Source organism: Lissotriton helveticus, chromosome 1_1 (assembly GCF_964261635.1).
Source record: "Lissotriton helveticus chromosome 1_1, aLisHel1.1, whole genome shotgun sequence".
Taxonomy (NCBI): domain Eukaryota; kingdom Metazoa; phylum Chordata; class Amphibia; order Caudata; family Salamandridae; genus Lissotriton; species Lissotriton helveticus.
Window position 1 is genome coordinate 830,434,402 of NC_136057.1, and position 25,140 is coordinate 830,459,541.

Sequence of the window (25,140 nt, forward strand, 5' to 3'; positions counted from 1 at the left end):
CTGTACCCCATTATATCTGGCCTAAACCCTGCCATCTTCATCCTTAATAGACACTTAATACTCTCTTTCACAGCTATACACCTACATGCATTTCCGGAGGGGGAAAACTACCTGTAGGAGGTAGCTCAATACCTGATAACTTACCCGCAGTCACCCACTTGGAAAGGCCCTTGTCCTGCCCCGAACCATACATTTCTGGTGAAGAAATGATCATATACCAGTGATGTTTCCACCTTCATAAATGCATTTTCTGATCTCTGAATTATTTAGTGAAATTTAAGATCAGAAAACAATGCTCTTCTCGATAACCTGCTAAGTTATAAAACATGGAACTTGTGGAGGTTTTCAGATAGGAAATTCAGAATGAAGATCCTTCCTGCATAAGTGCAAACAAGGACTTTTAAAAGATAACATCTTGTTAATTTTTTCTCCAATGTTGTTTTTCCTTGCTACACAAGTTAACACAATGATATGTAGTGTTTTCAAGTACAATCATTTTATGCATATTATTGTAATGTACTACCAACACAAGTAAAAATGCTCACACATTCCTCGTCTAAATGCAAGCAGTCGAAGTTCAATAAATCCAGTTATTTTGAATGTCCGTTACTTCATCACATAATCAGAAGTGCCAACAACTACATTTATGGTGATGTTGAGAAGGTTCACACAAGTTTAGTACATGGTTTTACATTGGTCTATGATATTATTGTGTATAAATAATAATGATTTGATATTGTTGCATTAAGAAAGTCGAGTTCCACTCCCTAAAGAATCAAAGTTCCACTCCATACTTCAGACAAAAATGTGTAATCCCTACACTTAACACCAACATAAAACGTTTGACCCATACTAAACACCAACCTAGATCTTTTGCTCTGTGTTGATTGGATTGTATAGTAGAGTGCCACATTTTTGTTACAGAGCCACCTAAGAGCTCTTAGGAAAAGAAAGTTGTCATAATAGTAAAGGGGTGCATGACAGAAGGGTGGAAAACAGCAATATTCAACAACTGGCATACAGCTTCCAATTATGATTCTCATGGCCATTTTTATACTGATTGCCAGACACAAAGAGAGATAATTGTTTAGAAACAACTGCAGTTCTGATAACTGCATTATCAGTGTTTTATTGTCAAAAAGTTGATTTGGGAAAATATTGTGTTAATTACAGACTAAGTTCTAATCACATTTCTAAGGGTGCAAATTCCTACTTGTATACAAACACGTTATTATATCAAGAGTAGAATTGTGCAACATATTAAAAAGGTAATTATTTAATAAGAGGACATCACAACTCTCCTCGATACAGTGAGGTGGAAAGCTAGTTTATATTACTTCACCTATTAAATTTATTGCTTAATATTCCCTTTCAGATTTGTTATGCGATCAACTTGGGAAAAGAATTAACCAAGGCTCAAAAGGTAATTTTTAAAATTGTATGCGTCTTTCTTTGTTTAGTAAACATGGAATCCTCAACCGCTGTCCAATTCCAAAAGCCACAGTGTTGACAAATGTAAGCCGTATACTAGCTTTGGGTGAATTATTTTCTCATATCTGATTGAGATGCGAATCCCTGAAATATCACGATCTGCTTCTGCCTGCCATGGACAAGTTGAAAAAAAAGATTAGGGAGCAAGGAGGTAGCCACAAATGAATCAAAAATTCCCTACAGACAACCCTGTTTGCAGGTGGTTTGTGGATCTCGGAGTATGTCTGGTTTTCACTTACCCAGGTTTTGCTGGCCAGATAAAACCATATGAACTGCATAAAATGCCCAAAATTGGACCCTTTTACTGGTTTGCCTCCAGAATAAAATTGAGTGCTTTCTGCCAATTTTAGGTTGATTTTGCACAGGACACACTAAAACAGAAGTTAGTTATATAAGATGGGATTGATTCGAAAAAATGGAGAGTGGTTCAAATTCAAAACCGAGGTAGGAACCTTCCAGTACACCATGTAGACCTTTAGAAAGACAGAGATTCAGAGCAGTGGAAGAAGAGTTGTCAAGCATTGGGGGGCAGTTTTCTATGACACTGCAATTTGTTATACTAGGGGTGTTGAAAGACACAGAAACCGACCTTTATTACACTAAGATGTATTGTATTAAAATGGGAATTTGTGAAAGACTGTGGGGAAAACAGTGAGACCTACAAGGTCAAGGTGGCCAATAGATCTGAAACCCTTAGGGTGGTCCTCCCCAAACCATTTGCCTGCTTACCTCCACTTTTTGCTGTTTTCTTTTTGTTGGCCCTAGAACTCTGAGCACTTCACCACTGCTAACCAGTGCTAAAGTGCATGCGCATTTCCCTTAATTGATTTCATTGACTTAACCACAATTAGCATATTTAATTTATCTGTAAGTCCTTAGTAGAGTGTGCTACTGTGTCCAGGGCCTGTAAATTAGATACTACTAGTGGGCCCGCAGCACTGATTATGCCGCCCACACAAGTAGCCCTTTAAAACATGTCTCAAGACTGCCACTGCAGTGTATGTGCACTTTACACTGCCATGTCGACTTGCCATGTACAACCCCTTGGCAAGCCTTAAACTCCCCTTTTATTACATACATGTCACCCTAAGGTATGCCCTAGGTAGCCGACAGGGCAGGGTGCTGTGTAACTAAAAAGTAGAACATCTACATTAAAGATTTTAATTTGTTTTTCACTACTGTGAGGCTTATCCGTCTCATAGGTTAATACTGGGAATTCCTTATTACACATTTAAATTGGAATTCCTGATTGAGAAGGACTAGCTCTGTCATGTTTTATATCATTGGAATGGTATTGATAAATCCTCTTTGCTATCAAAGTTGAATTTAACATTACTATTTTAGAAATGCCACTTTTAGGAAGATGCTATGTTTCTGCTTTTAAATGTCGATGCGCATGTCTCAAATACACATCTGGGGTGGGTGACAGCTAGACTTTGTGCATTCCACCCAGACAGCCACACACAAAGGAAGGGTAGGTGTGATTGATTGCCTATCTGCATCATGATGGCTCTACCTGGGCATGATGGGAGGGAGGAGCTGACAATTATACTTCAATGGGCAGTATCCTGACCTTATACAAAGGGTTGATTACCCTCCTGAAGTGAGTCTGGAGCCAGGGCTGGGAAGGGAGGAAGGACCTCTGTGCACTTCAAACCCCCTATTTGATGTCAGCTCATGATCAAAGGTCATCGCTTTGCTTACAGAGAGGTGCCACGGAAGGGGATTGGCTTTAGCCCCGTTGAGCTGTATGGACACCCTGTAAGGGGACCTCTCAGCTTGGTAAAGGAAGGGTAGATGCAAGCTCCCTGGAAAACTCCACAGGATATAGTCTGCTACATGCTGGCCTTCAGAAGACAAATGGGCAAGTTGTGGAAGCAAGCTTCTGGCAGCTTAGAGGCCAACCACGAAGCAATGAAGCAGTGGTTTGCCTAAATGGCAACCCCTGTGGAATTACAAAGTTTAAAGTAAAGAGGATGGGTTTGAATTTATGAACAGGAAGATCTGGCGCTCTAGCGTGTACGATTGTAAGTTAAACTCGTGGTTCCAAGGTGCACGGTGCCAACAAGTCAGGGGCAACAAACCCAGACAGGAAACAACCCCTGTAAATGTGTAGGTCAAGCCTCACACCATACAAATAATTCCAAGTCCTGTGCACACGTATCAAAGTGTTAGGTTTCAGTGTTAGAACCAAATGAATGTGGCAATATTCAAGAAAAACGTAATGAAGGTTGAAATCCAGAGTTGCGTAAAGATTAGATTTATAATTCAATCTTGATCAGTATATATGAAACAAACCAGCCGACACATGTTTCGTCACACCGTGTGGAAGATGTGACTCTTCAGGGCTGGGAAGGACATACAAATGAAAATAATAAATGGAGGAAATAAAAATTTAAAAAAATTACTGAAACTCACGGTATCTAATGGGTGATAAAAGTGATAAATGAGAGCCACCTATCTAACTGTGGAAACCCTATAGTGTGGAGATACATGGTAAAGTGACATCAAGAACATAGAGACAAACCAGAATTCGTGTGGTGATATTATGTGTCGAAATTTTCAAAACGGAAACAGTAGTGGACACTGTATTAGGAGCACAGTCAGTTAAGCACTAACATATTAGCAAATGTCCCGGAGCTCGCTCTAAGAGTAGACAAAAAAATATATATATAGAAAGATGCAGTTTGTAACAATGTGCTTGAATGTAGACTGGTAAACAGTTGAAAAAATAATTGAAAAAAGAGAGACTGATCACCCGGGGTCGGGTAAGAAAAATTACAAATGCAGTTCACTCTATGGCACAAAATCACAGGTAAGACACGCAACATCATCAAGAAAAAGCACCATATTATATGCGAGAGAACATCATCACTTATCCAATTGACATCTGTACGAAAAAAGGCTAAATACAGCAACATATGCAAAGTAAAGCAAATAACGAACTGTATGGACTACAGAATTTGCACACGCCATGTTCAAAATTAACAATACACTTGTCAGTTAAGGAAGTCCGGTATGTGAGAGAGAATGAACGATAGTAGTACACAGACAACCATGAAAGGAAATGTTAGAGAAGTGTGGTTGTCAGGCAAAAAAGTACTCTACTAAAAAGAACAGAAAAAGTGGTAAATGAGGACAAGTAGATATGTACCTGTGCGTTTCTATAGTGGATCAGTAAGTCTGTGGGGGACAACAAAAGAGGACCATGTCAGGAAATAACGTGCGAGGTTAAAACAGCAGAGGTGGTGCCCAAAAGTAAGAAAAAGTTGCTTACCGCAAGACCGGTGTTCATTCCAACCCAGCTGCGGCAGGTGAAGAATGATGCGTGGAAAACTCATGTGGGTAACGAATCCCTGCTGGACCGTACGTACAAGTGTTGCAGGGTATGCTCAGACGTGAGTCCCTTGCTCACTTTGCCACTGGATTCAAGCAAGCCGGGCTGAAGACGGCTGTAATGCCAAAAACCGGTCCTCAGAAGCTTGTTTCCGGTCCAGGGAAGGCATGGCTTGGCAGTTCGGGCTGGACTGTTCCCATGAGGTACAGGGTCAGACTGATTTGCATATAGCCGTGTCTGAACTGGGGTGGCAGAGTGGGCTAAAGAACGGTGATGGATCAAACCCAGATCTTTTGACTGGGTGTGAGTGTTTGATTGGTTCAGATGCTCCGTCCATCACCACCCCCTTTTGTACCGCTTTGGCCGCCACAAGTGTGGCAGGGTATGCTCAGACAAGAGTCCCTTGCTCACTTTGCCACTGGATTCAAGCAAGCCGGGCTGAAGACGGCTGTAATGCCAGAAACCGGTCCTCGGAAGCTTGTTTCCGGTCCAGGGAAGGCATGGCTTGGCAGTTTGGGCTGGACTGTTCCCATGAGGCACAGGGTCAGACTGATTTGCATATAGCCGTGTCTGAACTCGGGTGGCAGAATGGGCTAAAAAACGGTGATGGATCAAACCCAGATCTTTTGACTGGGTGTGAGTTTTTGATTGGTTCAGATGCTCCGTCCATCACCACCCCCTTTCGTACCGCTTTGGCCGCCACAAGTGTGGCAGGGTTGCTCAGATGTGAGTCCCTTGCTCACTTTGCCACTGGATTCAAGCAAGCCAGGCTGAAGACGGCTGTAATGCCAGAAACCGGTCCTCTGAAGCTTCTTTCCGGTCCAGGGAAGGCATGGCTTGGCAGTTCGGGCTGGACTGTTCCCATGAGGCACAGGGTCAGACTGATTTGCATATAGCCGTGTCTGAACTGGGGTGGCAGAGTGGGCTAAAGAACGGTGATGGATCAAACCCAGATCTTTTGACTGGGTGTGAGTGTTTGATTGGTTCAGATGGTCCGTCCATCACCACCTCCTTTTGTACCGCTTTGGCCGCCACAAGTGTGGCCGGGTATGCTCAGACGTGAGTCCCTTGCTCACTTTGCCACTGGATTCAAGCAAGCCGGGCTGAAGACGGCTGTAATGCCAGAAACCGGTCCCCGGAAGCTTCTTTCCGGTCCAGGGATGGCATGGCTTGGCAGTTCGGGCTGGACTGTTCCCATGAGGCACAGGGTCAGACTGATTTGCATATAGCCGTGTCTGAACTGGGGTGGCAGAGTGGGCTAAAGAACGGTGATGGATCAAACCCAGATCTTTTGACTGGGTGTGAGTGTTTGATTGGTTCAGATGCTCCGTCCATCACCACCTCCTTTTGTACCGCTTTGGCCGCCACAAGTGTGGCCGGGTATGCTCAGACGTGAGTCCCTTGCTCACTTTGCCACTGGATTCAAGCAAGCCGGGCTGAAGACGGCTGTAATGCCAGAAACCGGTCCTCGGAAGCTTGTTTCCGGTCCAGGGAAGGCATGGCTTGGCAGTTTGGGCTGGACTGTTCCCATGAGGCACAGGGTCAGACTGATTTGCATATAGCCGTGTCTGAACTGGGGTGGCAGAGTGGGCTAAAGAACGGTGATGGATCAAACCCAGATCTTTTGACTGGGTGTGAGTGTTTGATTGGTTCAGATGCTCCGTCCAGCACCACCCCCTTTTGTACCGCTTTGGCCGCCACAAGTGTGGCAGGGTATGCTCAGATGTGCGTCCCTTGCTCACTTTGCCACTGGATTCAAGCAAGCCGGGCTGAAGACGGCTGTAATGCCAGAAACCGGTCCTCGGAAGCTTGTTTCCGGTCCAGGGAAGGCATGGCTTGGCAGTTCGGGCTGGACTGTTCCCATGAGGCACAGGGTCAGACTGATTTGCATATAGCCGTGTCTGAACTGGGGTGGCAGAATGGGCTAAAAAACGATGATGGATCAAACCCAGATCTTTTGACTGGGTGTGAGTGTTTGATTGGTTCAGATGCTCCGTCCATCACCACCCCCTTTTGTACCGGACCGTACGTACCGGCATGGGAAAGACGAAGGACGGGTGCGTCCGAAGTCAAACGTATCGAAAGAATCAAAGGTATATGGAAAAAAGCATCAAGAGGAGGATGAGTACCTCATCTAATAGGGTATCCGTCTAAATGTCGAGAAACAAGGAAAAGGGAGCCGTAGCTTACCTAATGTTGTAGTGTACTGCACAAGTCGGTGCAGCGATCTATTCAGGTCGATCCAGGTAGCGGATCACATGAAGCTCTGAGGCACTCGTGTATAAGATAGCTGTCCTAGCTTGTGGCCGGGCATTACGTAACGGGGGGGACTGAGTGAACGGAAGTTAACGTAAGACCTAGAAGACTAGAACGTAAGTCCTCAAGACTTGCATGACCGGAAGTGGGTAAAAGATAAAGTGAAAGAAAGGTTCAGATCGGTATCGTCATGCATGGAGTGGGGGGACGGGTAATGCCTATCATATAGTAAAAGAAACGAGAAATAAAATAAGACAAGCATTTACAATGCAATGGTCTCGGCATTGTTAAAGTTGGAGCTATTGCCATTGCTCATGACATTCCTTAGGTTACCTAAAAGAGTTGGGTTTTTTTGGCATCTATATTGCCCCCAATTTTTGAGCAAAATGCCCAGATAGTTAGAGACTTTTTCCTTTCTAAGTATGGCATTATCCCAACAACAGACACAAAGAGAAAATTATCCTTTTTTTTAAGGGAAGTCTGTTTTTCCAGGGAAAAGCTGTAAACACATGTTCCGGAATTGTAAGACAAAACAGTGGACTGGGCAAAGTAGTCACCCAGGGACCTGGGAAACTTGGCAGCTATGTAATGATATGCGTGCAGCCTATGTGAGAAATATTCTTTTGCCCAAACATTACTTCCGAAAAAGCGGTGCATTGTGGTATTTGTAGTCTTACTAGTCAGTTGGTGCTAGCTTCACTTCACACAAAGCAGGTGCCCTTACAACACATTGCTGTTATGTCAATAGGAGTTAATTTCTGGGCACAGACCTCTCACCCCCCCATCCCCCAGCCCCCTCTGGCGGCACTTTGTCTCTCCAACAACAGTGAATTGACTTTCCTGTAAAACAGAGAAATACTCTATTAGCGGCATCAAAGGCAGTCTGGCAGCCATGTCTCTTGTGGTGGCGAGTGTTTTGTGTTTGAGTGAAAAGCTGCGAGTCAAAGGCACAGCGGGGAAGGGGTGGGGCACTTCTTAGAAAACCATTGGTACTGACAGGATGTTAGAAGTGTGCAGAAAAAGGGAGTTCTGCCGTGAGTGAGATCTGATCGCCATACTGTACAGGGTGTACCAGGGAGGGGTCGCATAACCATTAACCCTGTCTCCTCTCTGTGCCAGAGCATGCTGATGAGGTGCTGACAGGCAGGTGCATGGCCTACGTGTGAGAGAGGGGGTGCAGAGGACTGCAGGGGGCGTTGAGGAGCTTAGTGTCCTGGAGATGATGGATTCCAGGCCGTTTTGTGCTATTACTGAAGGGGAGCCTAATGAGAGCCCGAGTGCCATGGATGCTTAGAACTTGCGTTGTGTGTGTGTTTTTTAAGATTATTTCGAGATATTTGGTTTTTGCTTATAGAATTGGATAGTGAAAGTCTCAGCCAAAACAGGCAGTGGACATTGAAAACTTTCTACATGACAAAGATTCAGGTGGCAAAAAATGCAGATAGTGAGAATGCTTAACCCGATACAGGCGCAGGATACATAAGAAACAAAATAAAACCTTGATGTTCGCGGCATGGGCTAAAAACTGGTTTTGCTAATCTCTGAGACTCGAGGGCTGACATATATAAACATCCTAACACTGGGGATCAGAGAAAGTGCACATCAAGGGGGCTTCCCAAAACAAGTTACTTGTGCTCCGAGGGGGTGAGGGGGCTAAAGCGAAGAGAGGCTCTCTGAGCGTCGTGTGCTCCGAGGAGGTGGGGGGGAGGGGGGCGGGGACATGTTGAAGCAAGGAGACCTCAGTGTGCAGGGTAGTGCCTGCAGAATTTCTTATCGTTAGGGGTGGGGGGCGGCATCTGTTTCTAATTAGCATGGCTGCGCTAAGGCATTAAGGGCAGTGCTGCTCTCTGAAAGAGGTGCTCTGAGTCTCCAGTGCATGATTGAGCCTTACTGGCAGGGGGAGGGGTCCTCTCTAGTGAGAAACGCATGAATACTTATGTGGAAGCACTTGGACGGGACCTCGGATCTAGCTGCCGGTAGACCAAACAAGCTCTGCATTTCACCGCTCCACATCACATTTTGATGACTTGAGCAGTAATTGAAATGTAAAAGCCCTACTAATACCCAATGGTCTCACCATCAAGGCTTATGTGGCTGTGGCTGACTCGCTTGATCATTTTCAAAACCTCCAACTTGCAAGGGGTCAAACTCCTACCCTTGTGCATTTTTTAAGAAGTGAGCTAACTGTTCAGCACTCATACTGGACTCGCGCTTTATCATGTGTCCGTAACATAACATAACAGACAGAGGCCTAGCTAAACACTAGTGCAGCAGGTGTAGTGATAGGGAGGCCGAGAGATGGGAGGGGAGAAAAGCAACACAATTAATACTGTGTTGTTTTAGAACACTACCTGTGACAAAGTGGCCCATTAATCAACCTTACGCGAGGGCCCTCGGTTTCCTTGCTACGCACCTGCACCAACATTATCCAGGTATATTTTTTCATCTTGCTTCACACTCGGATACCTCTTTTGGTACGCACGTGCCTGTGTCACTGTTTAGTGTATACTCAACCGGTCTTGGACAATGCTTCACCTTCCTGTGCCACCACGTTGCGCTGTGCCAGGATTCCACAGAGCGGCGGTTGGCTCAGAGCGAGACTGGCTAAAACCCTGGTAATGCAGAATCTAAAGCTTTAAGTGAAGCTCGCATAATTACAAAAAGGGGGTGGTGATGGACAGAGTATCTGAGTTAATCAGAAGACTCCTACCCAGTCAACAGATCAGGGCTTGATCCATCACCGTTTTTTAGCTCACTGCACCATCCCAGTTCAGAACCTGGCTATATGCAAATTAGTCTGTCCCTGGCCCAGTGCATCATGGGAACAGGGCAGACCAAACTACCAAGCCAATTCTTCACTGGAAAGGAAACAAGCTTCCGGGGACCGGTTTCTGGCATTACAGCCGTCTTCGGCCCGGCTTGCTTGAATCCTGATGGTGCAATGAGCAAGGGACTCATGTCTGAGCATACCCTTCCACACTCATGGTGGCCAAAATAATTACAAAAAGGGGGTGGTGATGGACAGAGTATCTGAGTTAATCAGAACACTCCTACCCAGTCAACAGATCAGGGCTTGATCCATCACCGTTTTTTAGCTCACTGCACCATCCCAGTTCAGAACCTGGCTATATGCAAATTAGTCTGTCCCTGGCCCAGTGCATCATGGGAACAGGGCAGACAAAACTACCAAGCCAATTCTTCACTGGAAAGGAAACAAGCTCCCGGGGACCGGTTTCTGGCATTACAGCCGTCTTCGGCCCGGCTTGCTTGAATCCTGATGGTGCAATGAGCAAGGGACTCATGTCTGAGCATACCCTTCCACACTCATGGTGGCCAAAATAATTACAAAAAGGGGGTGGTGATGGACAGAGTATCTGAGTTAATCAGAACACTCCTACCCAGTCAACAGATCAGGGCTTGATCCATCACCGTTTTTTAGCTCACTGCACCATCCCAGTTCAGAACCTGGCTATATGCAAATTAGTCTGTCCCTGGCCCAGTGCATCATGGGAACAGGGCAGACCAAACTACCAAGCCAATTCTTCACTGGAAAGGAAACAAGCTTCCGGGGACCGGTTTCTGGCATTACAGCCGTCTTCGGCCCGGCTTACTTGAATCCTGATGGTGCAATGAGCAAGGGACTCATGTCTGAGCATACCCTTCCACACTCATGGTGGCCAAAATAATTACAAAAAGGGGGTGGTGATGGACAGAGTATCTGAGTTAATCAGACCACTCCTACCCAGTCAACAGATCAGGGCTTGATCCATCACCGTTTTTTAGCTCACTGCACCATCCCAGTTCAGAACCTGGCTATATGCAAATTAGTCTGTCCCTGGCCCAGTGCATCATGGGAACAGGACACAAGAAAAAGATCAATGAGTTTGCCCCAAGAGAGCGTAGAAGATTGCAAAGTAAATAATAAACTGGTGGGAGCACTATGGAGTAAAATGAGAAACTGAAAAGAGGGAGAGTCAGTCCAGAGGAGAGAACAAAACTGTAGAATAATTAAAAGTGTTGATGGAGAAAAAAGAAAAGTAAGAAAAGGTTGAGCAGGTGATAATATACACCAACAAACAATTTTTTTCTAAAATATTGTTAGCACAGGTAAGCTCCCACATGGCACGTCATATAAAACACAACACAAAAATATAACAAACACATGGTATGATAATGAGAATGGTCCAAGGGAAAGAAATACATGGCTGTTGTGTGTGCATACAGTTTAGAAGCAAGATGTGGCATATGACAATTTTCACATATAAATGGTCCAAGAGAAAAGGTTATAAGTTGTGTATCACAATGACGGTTGAATATATGAAACAGAAAGAACTGTGACCTAATTTAAGGTTAGAGATAGCAAGTCAAAGGCACAGTCTGATCGTATGTTTACAAGGGGATTTAGGAACCTAAAAAATACTGCAGTTCGTGGTCAATGTTGAGACAGTGTTTCACAGCCTAGAGACACATTATCCAGGTTGCATCAAGTCTCCTGAGCCTCAGTTCACGATTACCACCCCTCACACTGGGTTCTGTGACATCTATTCCGAAGAAAGTAAGACTTTTGTTGGGTCCTTGTGTGGCGCATGTGTTGAGGTCATGGGGTATCTGGCATCCCCATTGCGCATTGCCCTCACATGTTCCAAGACTCGTTCCTTTAGGGCTCTGATGGTGCTGCCCACATAGTACTTTTTGCATGTGCATTCCAATATGTACACAACATATTTGGTGCTACAGTTGACGTTTCTAGTAATCTAGTATTTGCGACCTTTCCAATCTTTGAATTCCTTGGTTCCATTAAGAGCCCATCTGCAGGCTCCACAGCATCCACATTTGTGGAAGCCTCTGGAATGAGTGGTGAGCCAGGAGGGAACAGTAAAAGAGTGTGTGACTGTAGAGCTGAGTCTGTTCCTCAAAGTTCTTCCCCTTCTGAACGTAATCTGTGATCTCGTGGTTATGCATTCCTTGAGTGTGTTATCTGTTAGTAGGGTTTTCCAATGCTTGTTGAAGCTCTGTCTCATTATGACGCTTATCTCATTATAGTCCGTAATGAGTCTCACCGGTTGTTTGGTTGGGGTGTTTCTAGCTTTAGACCTTAATGGGATTTCCCTTTTAACCACTTGGATGCTAAGGTGTTTTATGTCTTTGAATGTAATTTCCATTGAAGTCAATGGAAACTCCATGACGAGCTGGGCTCGTGATGAGCGTCGAAGGGGTTAAGTGTACCAATTCTTTTTGCTGCTTTGTCTAAGGTTCCTGGCCTGTAACCAAGTTTGGCAAATCTTTGTTTCATATCAGTTAAGCATTTGTTAAATTCTGCCTCCTCGCTGCAGTTACGCTTCGCTCTGGTAAATTCTCAATATATGGCATAGTCTGTATTTAATGGAGGGGATGTGAGCTTTCAGCATGGAGTTTCACTTTACATGAGATTTCCTTGCCAAACAATCTACTGTGAAGGATATTGTCTTTGATGTAAAGTTCAATATCTAAGAAAGAAATACAGGAGGGACTGGAATGACAAGTGAATTGCATGTCCATATTGTTTGAATTGAGATATGTGCAGAAGGAATCTAGTTTATCCTGGGATCCGGACCAGAGGAGGAGACAATCAATATTGGATCTCCCCCAGTAGATTATGTATTCTGTCCATTGTGCTCCTTTTGTGCCCCATATCCATTCAGTTTCTAGTGCGCCCATATACAGATTAGCAAAGGATGGGGAAAATTTAGTGCCCATGGCCACTCCTCTTATTTGTTTGTACCATTGCTGATTGTATGTCCCCCCGCGTACCCTCAGATCTCTGGGTCAGAATCTGGCAGTGGTTCCGCGCTTCAGATTAGCTAGAGTTGGTGGCCGCTCTTTTTGTGTGCTTGCGGCAAAGTGGTGGAATTCTCTTCCTCCGCATATCCGGGCTATTGTTGACCTTTTCCAGTTTAGACGAGCCGTCAAGACTCTCTTATTTGCTTAGTTTTCTTGCTGTCTCTTTTGCCCCTCTTGAGTCTCTTTGTGTTGTGTTGTGTTTGCCTTGTCAAAGCGCCAGGACCCCCCTTCGCTGGGGCAGCTGAGCGCGGTATAAATAAAAATAACATAACATAACATAACATAACATAACATAAATGAAGCAGTTGTTGTTAAGTATGATTTCCATCATTGAGATGACCATATTGGTGTGTGACCACAGTGTTGCCTGTCTGTTATGTAGGACATGTGTGATAGTCTTCAGGCCCCGATCAGGTTTAATAGAGGCATATAGAGATACCACGTCAAACGTAGCCATGATCATATTAGGCTGCCATTGGATGTCCGTTAGAATTCCTAATATATGCTTCGTATCCTGGATATGGGAGGGTATGTTTTTTACCATGGGGTTAAAAAAAAGGTCCACATATTGGGATAGTCTCTCTGTGGGTCCCCTTATCCCAGAGATGATGGGTCTCCCAGGAGGAAAAGGTGCTTGTTTGTGCACCTTAGGAAGTGTATATAGACAAGGGCAAGTGGGTCTGACCACTTTCATGTATAGAGTTTCATCTTCATCTAGTAGGCCTTGGGTCTGCCAGTTTTGAAGATTCTTGTTAATCAAGAGAGTCAGAGGGCCCATCGGGTTGCTATCAAAGGGTTCATAGCAGGAGTCATCCTGTAATTATCTCATAATCTCATGGAGGTAGTCTGAGCGGTTCATGATGATCACATTACCCCCTTTATCTGCCTCTTTTATGATAATGTTGTCTTTTTTACCAAGTGTGTTTAATGCTATTCTCTCTCCTCTAGTAAGATTGTCTCTAATGTGAATGGAACTGGTGTGAGTCTTTAGCTCATGTTTACCCAGGTCATCTAACACAAGGTTATAGGAAATATCAATGGGATTGCCACCTGAGAGGGTGGGAGTTCATTTGGACTTTGTCTTAAGACCACTCGGGATCGTGGAGCTAGGGTCGATGTCTAAGTCTTGTAAAAGGAGATCTATGCTGCATGGGGGATCATCAGTGTCAGTTATAGACAAAAGTAGATGTGTTTCTTTAATGTCATTGATGGTCTGGATGCTAGGAACGTTAGTGTCAAAAACACTGATTGTGCCACTGTGTTTGCAAAATGATTCCTCAATTTGAGGCCCCTAATGAACTTAAAAAGATCAATTTTGGATCTGCACAAGTCTCCTGATTGATGGGGATTAAAACTAATCCCTTTACTCATGTCATTGGTGAGTGGTGTCGATGACAAGTTGATAACTTGAACTTCTTCTGTATACCCTACACCTTCTTCCCGTCCCCTGATCTCAGTTTCTTTTTGTATTGTTCTTTTTCCAGCTCTTTTCCCTCTGCGAGTTTTTTGTCTCCTGCACCCTGTCGTTGCTTTCTGTTTTCGCGTCCTATTGTTTGTACCTCTCGTAAAAAATTTGATGTTGTGGATTTAGGGTTGGACTGATATGTCTGATTCACTGTCACTTGTCTGTACTGTGTTCAAAGATGATGTGCTTGAGGAGATGGAGGCTGTCTCTATTTTATCAGTATTGTTTGTTTTGGATAGGTTTTGTACTAGTAGGTCATATTTGCAGGCAAATGTGAAGACCCTACCTTCATTGTACTCAGCTTCGTCTCTTTTTAGCTGTCTTGTTTTTCTTTCTTTTATGTTGTTCTGGTGTTTGGCAAGTACCTCCTTCAGACTGGTGTAATTCTTTTCTGTGGCTTCTTTTAGATTCAGTTCTTCTATTTCTCTCTATAGGTTAGAGATTTCTAATTGCAGTTTAGTTACTTTGCTTTCAGCGTTCTCTATTAATATCAGGATTAGAGTAGTAGAGTATTAGAGTTAGAGGTAAGTGTCTCCTCCCACTTGCCAAGGAGGTCGTCGTCTAACTGACAAGAGTAGTGTTAATTTTGAACATGTGTGCAAAGTTTGTAGTCCATACAGTACTTTATTTGATTTACTTTGTATATGTTGCTGTATTTGGCCTTTTTTCGTACAGATGTCATTCGATAAGTGATGATGTTCTCTCGCATATAATATGGTGCTTTTTTTGATGATGTCGCATGTCTTACCTGTGATTTTGTGCCATAGAGTTAACTGCATTTGTAATTTTTCTTACCCGACACCGGGCGATTAGTCTCTCTTTTTTCAATTATTTTTTCAATTGTTCACTGGTCTACATTCAAGCACATTGTTACAAACTGCATCTTTCTATAAATATATATTTTTTTGTCATCTCTTAGAGCGAGCTCCGGGACATTTTCTAATGTGTTAGTGCTTAACTGACTGTGCTCCTAATACAGTGTCCACTACTGTTTCCGTTTTGAAAATTTAGACACATAATATCACCACACAAATTTTGGTTTGTCTCTATGTTCTTGATGTCACTTTACCATGTATCTTCACACTATAGGGTTTCCACAGTTAGATAGGTGGCTCTCATTTATCACTTTTATCACCCATTAGTTACTGTGAGTTTCAGTAATTAAATTTTTTTTTTATTTCTGCCACTTATTATTTTCATTTTTATCTCCTTCCCAGCCCTGAAGAGTCACATCTTCCACACTGTGTGACGAAACACGTGTCGGCTGGTTTGTTTCATATGTACTGATCAAGATTGAATTATAAATCTAATCTTTATGCAACTTTGGATTTCGATCTTCATTACGTTTTTCTTGAATATTGTCACATTCATTTGGTTCTAACACTGGAACCTAACACTTTGATACGTGTGCACAGGACTTGGAATTACCTGTGGAATTACATGATGGGCAGAAAGTGTGGGCGATAGAACCCGTGGAGGCCAGGGCCCTCCAAGACCATTGGTCTGGGCAGTCTGAGATAGTTGAGAGAAAAATGGAGGTCATCTTCCTGGTAGACTACAAGACCCCCAGGCACCCTCGCAGGGTGCTGCACATCAACCGTCTCAAACCACACTTTGAGAGGTCTGAGTTCACCATGCTGTTGGTGACAGATGAAGTAGAGGAAAAGGAGAGTGAACCTCTCCCTGACCTCTTAATCTCCAAGGAGGATAGTCTGTGGAAGGTATGAACCTTTCCCCTTCTCTGACTTCTGAACAGCAGAGGGAAGCCACCAGTTGCTGGGGCTGTACTTCCCTCTGTTTTCCCTCATTTTTTTTGTCAAATCTATTTTATTAGTATTTTATAGTATTCGAAAGACAATGCAGTATTCAGATATTATAACATGACAATCCAGGCGCACCAGTGCATTGTTAACATATCACAGATCAGCTTGTTATACAGTCCTGTGGCCATGTTTACACTAACACATTCGGGCAGTGCGTGTGCTTTGGCCCGGTACATACACGCAGGGTTGAGCCCCGGTGTCCTCTGGAGTGTTGTACGGCTGCCTGCCAGTCCAAATATGCATAATAACATAATCACATAATCGTGAGGTGAATCCCACTACTGTATACTGACACATAGAGATGACATTAATCTAACCGTTAATGCAAACATTCAAACTATTGCGGCACAACCACATATATTAGTGCATGGTAATCATCCCCTTCCGCCCCCACCCCCCGATGTCCCACCCCAACCCCGCCACCCCCCGATGTCCCACCCCATGGGTGCTATTGTGTGCTAGCATATATGCATCTCAGTCTTGTGCGCCCAGATGCGGACAGGCCCAGTGTAGTAATACGCCCTGACAGTAGAGGAGCCCGCGGCATGTATGCCCATCCGGGGTAGCTGATTAGGCCACTCTAGTATCCTGTGTGTCTGCCTCCTCCGGCGGTCGTAAGGCGCTAAGCATGCGCTCCCACCTATCCGCCATGGGTTCCTTCCGGAGCCCGGTTGTCTCCTCCCGTCTTATGGTTATCCATTCCGCCCGTGCCCATGCCTTAAGGGAGGATACCCACGCTTGCACAGCAGGTGGCTCGCGCGCCTTTCATCGCCTCGTTAGCAGTCGCTTAGCCACCACCAGACCCAGATCCAGGAAACGGGACGAAGCCTTATCTTGCGGCCTCCTCATGATTTGGTGCAGAAGGTACTCAGGCCAGTTGAAGGGAATGATGCGGCCTGTGCATGCCCCGAGCGTCTCGCCTATCTCATGCCAGTAGGTGACCAGCCTGGGGCAGCTCCACAGAAGGTGAACCAGCCACACATCAAACTCATCGCACCTAGGGCAAGGCACGTCAGAGCGGTGAAAATACCTTTTGATTAGCTCAGTCGTAAGGTAGGCTCTATGGACAATGAAAAGTTGTATCTGGCGCATGCGCATGTTTCGGGGGATACGTACCGGGCTCTTAAGGAGCTGCTCCCACTCCTTATCAGTAAGCACCCTGCCCATGTCACGCTCCCACTTGCCTCTGAGCGGGGCTAGGCTAATCTCCGTGTGCGTCCGCAGCGATGCAGCGAACCAGCGGACCAAGTGCCTACCTCTCCCCATAACGTGTAGGTATTGCATTGTTAGATGCTGTGCAGGCTCCATCGCCATATCACCCCATCGGGCCGCCATCTTTGCCAGAGTGAGCGGTGTAACAGAAACCCCCCAGGCGGCAATCCGTCTTCAGCTATCAACGTGTCGTAGGCCACCAGCTGTCCATCTCTGTACAGGTCCCCCAGCGTCCGGACATCGGCCTCTCCCCACTGTTCCAGCAAAGGGTGTGTGTTACCCCCCCCCCCCGCTCCCAGGGGAGCCCTCTAGTGGTATAGCAGGTGCATATGGGGACACCTTCCGGGTGAGGAATAGGGCTCTGCGGAAGCATTTGTAGGCTACCGCCAGTAACGGCGGGTTGGGTTTCTCAGGCGGCGCCAGTGGGTAAAAGAGAGCAACGACGCAGCTCAAAGAGTATGGTGGTTCGGTCGTGGCAGTGTGTTCTCTACCCCTGTCTGCCAGCCAGCGGGCAATCCATTGTAGCTGTGCAGCCAGGTAGTAGTGCTCAAAGCAGGGGGCAGCCAACCCTCCTCTGTCTGTTGGTAAGAACAGCTTCGGCAGCCCCAACCGATGCCTAGACGTGCCCCAAATGAAATCGCGAAGGACCTTGTTGAGCTTAGAAAAGAAAGAGGCCGGGACGAACAAAGGCAAGTTAACAAAATAGTAGAGAAGCCGGGGAAGCATGATCATTTTGGTCAGCGCCACTCTGCCCGAGATTGTCAGCGGGAGTGTGGACCAAAAGCTTATCTGGGACTTGAGTGCTGTCACCGCTTGCCCCAGGTTCCCATCAAACAGGTCAGTTGGTTGGCGGTAGATCTGAATCCCCAGATATTTGAAGGTGTTAGCTCTCCATTGGACCCTCGTGTTTCCTAGGCGGAACTCTGGGTCTTCCACCTCGCTGTTAAACGCATACAAACAGGACTTGGCTACGTTCACCCGGAGTCCAGAGACTTCAGCAAACCTGCCCAGGAGTTGGGCCAGATGCTCCGGTATACTGTGCACGTCCTTAATGAACACCAGCAGGTCATCAGCATATAGAGAGACCTGGTGCACAGCATCTCCTAAGGGAATGCCAACGCTGAGGGTCTGCCGCAGTGCCGCCGCCAGGGGCTCTATGGCCAGTGCAAACAGTAGGGGTGGAAGTCCGCACCGAACCCAAAGCGCACCAGCACCTCAGCTAAGTACCCCCACTCCAGGCTATCAAAAGCCTTCTCCAGGTCAATCATTAGGCAACCTGCCCTCGGCCACCTCCCCGCCCCTTCAGCTGCTACTCTGAAGAACCTCCGGAGGTCCAGGGACGTGGACCGCGCTGGCACAAATCCATTTTGGTTAGTGTGCACTAGGTGTGGGACCACAGGAGCTAGCCGTTCGGCCAGTAGCTTTGCTAGGATCTTGTAGTCCACATTAAGCATTGCCAGCAGCCTGAACGAGCCCAAATTCGCTGGATCCCTATCAGGCTTGGGCAGAGAGACCAGGAACGCCTCTCGCATGGAAGTGGGGAGCGAGTTCTCATCTATCGCCACGTTGTATGTGCGTAGGAGTAAGGGAGCCAGGGTGTGTCTGTAGGCTTTATAGTATTCGGCCGGCAGGCCATCAGGCCCCGGTGTCTTCCCTGTTGCTGGATCGCATCGCCCACCTCCTCCAGTATGAGGGGTGCATCTAGGGCGCCTTGATGGTCCCCAGGAACCAACGGCAAGATGACGAGGTCTAGAAAATCTCCCAGCGCACCTACGGGACCAGTGCCCCGAGCCCGGTACAGCTGCGCATGGTGCCCAACCAGGGCAAGGGGTATCTCGCGCTGCGTGTATACCATCTGCCCCTCCAGCGTGCGTAAAGCTCCGATTGGGGTTCCCCGGCCCTCCTTTTGAATCAACCAGGCTAGCAGTCGTCCGGCTCTATCTGCCTTGGCGTGTGTTCTGGCTGTGTGCGCTGCGTAATTGTGACACCTCAACTGTTCCATGAGGGTTGCGTGCGAGGCTCGCATGTCGCTTAGAGTTCGTGATCGCGGCCCGCTCCCCTCACCCTCCCTTTTGTGCTGCAGTAGCTCATTCTCCAAGTGCGTGAGGGAAGTGGACAGCTGCTTGCGAATATTCCATGAGGTCCCCATGCAATGCCCCCTTATGACTGATTTGTGTGCGTTCCATTCCACCGCCGCACTGCTTGAGGTCCCCTCATTAGAGTCAAAGTAGTTCAAAACCGCTGTACCTAGTGAGGAGCGAAACTCAGGGTCCTCCAGCGCAGCCGGCTGGAGCCTCCAAGTAGGCACGGGTTGTGGTGTTGGGTTCAAATCAGGCCTACATACTCTGCTAAACTCTCGAACGCCTTAGTATAGAAGTTGGCACGGACACTGGAAAAGGTAAAAGACAAGTTTATTAAGACCCCATGGGGTGGTGATACATTCCTACAGCACCCTTCGGCAATGTAAGAAGTAGCACACCGAACATTGGTGCGCGACCTCTTTTATACAGTTTAATAGCAATAAAAAGATAGGCGGTTACAAGTTACACATTTTAGGTACATATAAGGTCATTTTTGGAACACAGCCAACGTGTGGGAGGAGTTCAATAACACTGGTCAGTTAGTGCTAACATTCCTAAAGAGTGACCAATTGCATAGTGCGCATGTGCGCTTGACCAGTACTAAAAATAGCCTGTTGCCGAGCAGAATAGGGACCATGGGTATCAAGAAAGGACGAAAGGGCACACTGACCACGAGGCAGCGTGTTCATAGGAAACGGAAGTCAGAGGGATTCAAAATGGCCCCCGTTCGTTTTGGTCAAGTTAACAGAAAAGACCGTGTAGCTGTGCTAAACGCTAACTCAGGAGCTGCCAAAACACGACAGACGGCCCTTTTAGCGTTTAGCAAAAGCTACCTCATAGTGGACGTAGTCAGAATGTTCATCCTCAATGTTAATAGCCATTATTTTCAATACTTCATCATTGATCAGTTTCTCTTGCTTAACAATAGCTCGTTTGGACGGAATACAGGCTGTGATACATACAGAACATAATGTAGGGCCACATTGAATACATAGACAAAGGAAAAATAGTACTCCAATAAAAACACAGAGAATCGTTAATAATTTCCAACCCCAAGTACTAAGCAGGGTCCAGAACCAACCAGAAAAGGTCCATGTTCCATTTTCTGGGTGGATCTCAGCAGCTATCTTATGTAATTTTGTAATTGAATCATATACAGAAGGTGAGTTATCTGGTACGTACACGCAACAACTACTTCCGATGACGCGGCATGCTCCACCTCTATCAGCTAGTATCACATCTAGAACCATTCGATTCTGGAGCGCCACAATTCTGGTAATTTGCAATTCCTCAGTAATATTCCCTAAAGCGGAGGCAGTTTCGTTAGCGACTGCTTCCACCACACGCGTAAGCCGCCTTATCTTCCTGCTATTCAGTGCAGCTCCTACAAATGAGAATAACCCCAAATTAAAATCTACATATTGTTGTAAAGTGGTATCAGTCTGGTCTATTTCATCAAGATCTACTGTTCGTTTGACCCTGTTCAGTATGAAATCATGGTACAGAACGTAATCATTGTGGTACATGGGAGGAGCAATAAATACAGGTGGTAATACAAAAGCTATATAACACGTTCCTAACCATCCCAATGGTAGACGATGGTATCCCTTATTTCCACAAATGAAATATGTGTTACGTGAAGCTACAAATGCAATTCCAGTTGGTGTATCAAAGGTAAGTGTAATATTACATTCACTGCGGCCTACAGGGATTGTACCTTTATTTCTAATACACAAATCTGCTTTTGTATCAATGACTGTTATCATATGCGAGCTCGTCACATTTATAAGTCTTTGATTCGTATATACACGAGGTGTAGAAACATTGTCCGGACGATACTCTTCCCATTCAAACTTAGTTCCTTCAGCGTGTGGATAGCCGTCTTTGTCGTTATAACATATTTTATTCAACCGAAAAAGTAGTCCACCTTTCGTTGGCCATCGCAGAGTAAAAAGAAGAGTGTACCAAGCATGACAAGAACCATTATGAGAAAACGGGAGAGGAATGAGTGGTGTTCCTCCCTTCTTCTGATGTCCGGGCAACATTCCACATACCCAACAATTGGACGTGTTGGTCATGTTATGAGTATGATGCAGAATCTTAATAAAGCTGTTATTCAAATAAGTCTGCCTATGTCTTTCTTCGTGAAAAGGCAGAGTGAAATGAAAATGTTCAGACGGACTTGGAGTGGTGGGCAGCAAATGTTCTCGTACAGGAAACAACAGTTCTATAGTCCAAGCTAATACTGCGATCACCACTATGGTCAAGACAAACAAAACAGCACCAAGAATTCTCCCTCTTCGTGTCGAAGGAGATGCCATAGTTCACAAAACAATACTCTTCAAAAACAACACTAAGCGGGAAAAATAAAAACGATGGTTCTGAACCGAGGCTGCCGTTGATTTGTTCTCCGGGATTCAAGACGGGTGTCGCTACACTGGGCAGAACTGATCCCCCCCCCTTGATATTCCCGGCTTCCGTTTCACAAACCTCAGAGCGGTTACCAACCAGTTTCAAAAACACAAAAGGAATCTTATTTCCTGGGGCGTAGATTGTACTTCACTTTATCAGAAACAACGTGGTCCGGGAAGGCTCCCTCCAATTCATCAGGCGTGACAGCTGGGCTCTTTTCTGTATCCAAAATCTTTCTGTAGTCGGATAGCACCACAGGGCTCACCAAATCCGGAGAGACACGTCGGCAGTGCGTTGAATGTATCCACCGCTTCTTGTTGGTGACTCTCACAGCAGTTCGCGTAGCCAGCAGCACTTGCTCAGGGCCATGCCATCTCGGTTCCAAACTGCTGGATCGCTCAAAGACTTTGACCATCACGTGGTCCCCAGGGCGGAGATCGTGAGCCTCACCAGTGAAGTTATCAGGGAGCGCCTCTCGAACCTGTTGATGAATAGAAAGCAAATCATTTGTTAATCGTGCCAGATAATCGTTCATCATTATACAAGGCATATCATGTATCAAACGAGGTTTTGGAACTCCCCAAATATTCATAGGCCTTCCAAACACCACTTCGTAGGGTGTGAGGCCAGATCGAGAATGTGGCACTGATCGAATGGACAGCAATGCCAGAGGCAAAGCATCCGGCCATTTCAGAGATGTAGATGCCACTATCTTTGCTAGCTTCAGCTTCAGAGTTGCATTGTATCGTTCTACTAAACCTGCTGATTGCGGATGAAAGACAGCATGGAATCGTTGCTTGATTCCCAATCCTTTCAGGACGTATTCCACTACTTTCCCGATGAAATGAGGGCCATTATCACTCCACATAAGTTTACAAACACCGTAGCGCGGGAAGTACTCCTTAAGTAACACCTTAGCTGTTGTCAATGCTGTATTGTCTTTCGTAGGGTAAGCCTCAATCCATTTGCTGAAGGCACACACCACTACTAGGACATACTTGAGATTATTACAGCGTTCCAGCTGGATGTAATCCATTTGTAGTACTTCGAATGGTGCAGTAGGTGGAACAAACCCTCCTTTAGGAGTATGAGTCCCTTGTCCAGGATTGTGCTGCAAACATATCAGACAGGTCTGCACTACTCTCTTAGCCGTGCTAGCAATGTCAGCATTTTCCCAAACTCGTGTAAGCAATTTAGTAATTGCGAGAGCTCCAATGTGTGCCAGCCCGTGTGTCATTTGCACCATTGTTTGTAAATAGGCCATGGGTAGTTTCCATCTCTCCATATCTTTACTACGCCAGCAACCCTCATCATCCAATACTCCTTCAGTGGCCCATTTCATACGTTCTGCCTCAGATGCTGACTTCTGTATATCTAGTATTTCTTCTCTAGCATCATGCCACCGCTCAGCTTGTGACTTCACCACATACAAGGGGAAATTATTTTGCAGCATAGCGGTCTCTCTCGCAATGCGGTCTGCGAAAGCATTGCCTTGCCCTATTTTGTCCGTCACCTTTTTGTGTGCACTGCACTTGACTATTGCAACTTTCTTTGGGCATAACAGTGCATTCAGGAGATCGCGTACCAATTCTCCATGCATGATGTGTACTCCGTGTGAAGTCAGGAATCCTCGTTCCTTCCAAAGTAGGCCAAAATCATGCACTACTCCAAAAGCGTAACGACTATCCGTGTAAATGTTCACACATAGCCCAGCACTTAACTCACATGCTTTCGTTAAGGCTATCAATTCAGCTGCTTGAGCCGATTTCTGGGGTATTCGTGCTGCTTCTACCACGGTCTTAAGTGTCGTGATCGCATAAGCTGCGGAAGTCGCACCATCTGGTAACCTCACGCACGATCCATCAACCCACAGTTCCCCATCTACATCTGGAAATGGCGTATCCTGTAAATCGATACGACCCTTTGTCTGTTCCTCAGTCAGAAAAACACAATCATGTTGTTCTTCCTTCTGGGTCTCAGCAACAGGATCCGGCAGTAAAGTAGCAGGATTTAGTGTCGCACATCGCTTTAGTGTGATGTGCGGCGCCAACAACGTTAGCTCATATCCTGTCAAACGGGCACTGGTTAGATGCTGCGTTTTTGTTTGATTCAGTAACGCATCTACCGCATGGGGAACTAGCACCAACAATTTGTGTGACAAAACTATTCCCTCACTTTGTCGTATCGCAACTGCTGTTGCTGCAACTGCTCGAAAACATCCAGGCAATCCTCGAGCCACAGGGTCGAGTACCGCCGAGAAGTATGCACAAGGCCTCTGTTTGTCTCCGTGTGTCTGCACTAACACTGACAATGCACACCCATCCTTCTCGTGTACATATAATGTAAAAATCTTCGTGTAATCAGGTGTACCTAACACTGGTGCAGAACAAAGAGCTTGTCTCAATTGTTCAAAAGCGTTCTGACATCCATCCGTCCATTCAATGGGAATCGGTGTGTCTTTAGACAACAATGCTAACAATGGTTTAACGATATGTGAAAAACCCAATATCCATTGCCTACAAAAAGACGTCAAACCTATAAAGGCGCGAACATCCTTCTGAGTGCGAGGGACTGGAGTATCTAGGATTGCTTGAATTCGATCTGATGTCAATGCACGGCCCTCCTTAGACAAAAGATGACCGAGGTAGGTCACCTTTGGTCTACAATATTGTAGCTTTTTCTTCGAAACTTTATGATTATGTTTGGCCAGGAAGGAAAGCAAGGAAAAGGTACTCTTCTCACATTGTTCTGGCGTGTCTGCAGCAAGTAAGATATCGTCTACATATTGAATGAGAACCACTCCCTCTTGTAAGTCAAAGGAATCAAGCTGTCTTTTTAATGCCTGACTATAAATGCTAGGACTTTCAGTATAGCCTTGAGGAACTCGACAGAATCTGTACGATTTATTATTTAATGTAAAGCCGAATAGATATCGACTGTCAGGATGTACAGGGATCGAAAAGAAGGCATTCTTCAAATCGATGACTGTAAAAGTAGTTGCCGTCGATGGAACCAACGTAAGCAACGTGGTGATGTCAGATACCACCGGGTACTGAGGCACTACTATCTTGTTTATTTCCCTCAAATCAATAAACCTTAGCATCTGTATCTCTTTTAAGGATCGGTAAAATTGGGCTATTGCAAACATTGTAGGGGACTTCCTCAACTACTCCTGCCAAAATCAAATCGTTCACAATGTGCATCAAAGCAAGTTCTCCTTCTCTGGAAATCTTATATTGTGGG

The 25,140-nt window shown here is 45.6% G+C and overlaps 2 protein-coding genes across 2 annotated transcripts in view; one reads left to right on the forward strand and one right to left on the reverse strand.

Annotated features, from left to right (window-relative positions):
• Positions 1–25,140, forward strand: part of APPL2 (adaptor protein, phosphotyrosine interacting with PH domain and leucine zipper 2) — a 697,983-nt gene that overhangs the window by 633,643 nt on the left and 39,200 nt on the right. The window contains exon 20 of the mRNA XM_078674621.1: positions 1,376–1,423. Coding sequence (XP_078530747.1) covers positions 1,376–1,423 — 48 coding nt within the window. The remainder of the gene's footprint in view (positions 1–1,375; positions 1,424–25,140) is intronic.
• The window catches only part of WASHC4 (WASH complex subunit 4), a 1,268,393-nt gene that overhangs the window by 10,900 nt on the left and 1,232,353 nt on the right, over positions 1–25,140 (reverse strand). The gene's annotated exons all lie outside the window — the stretch shown is intronic.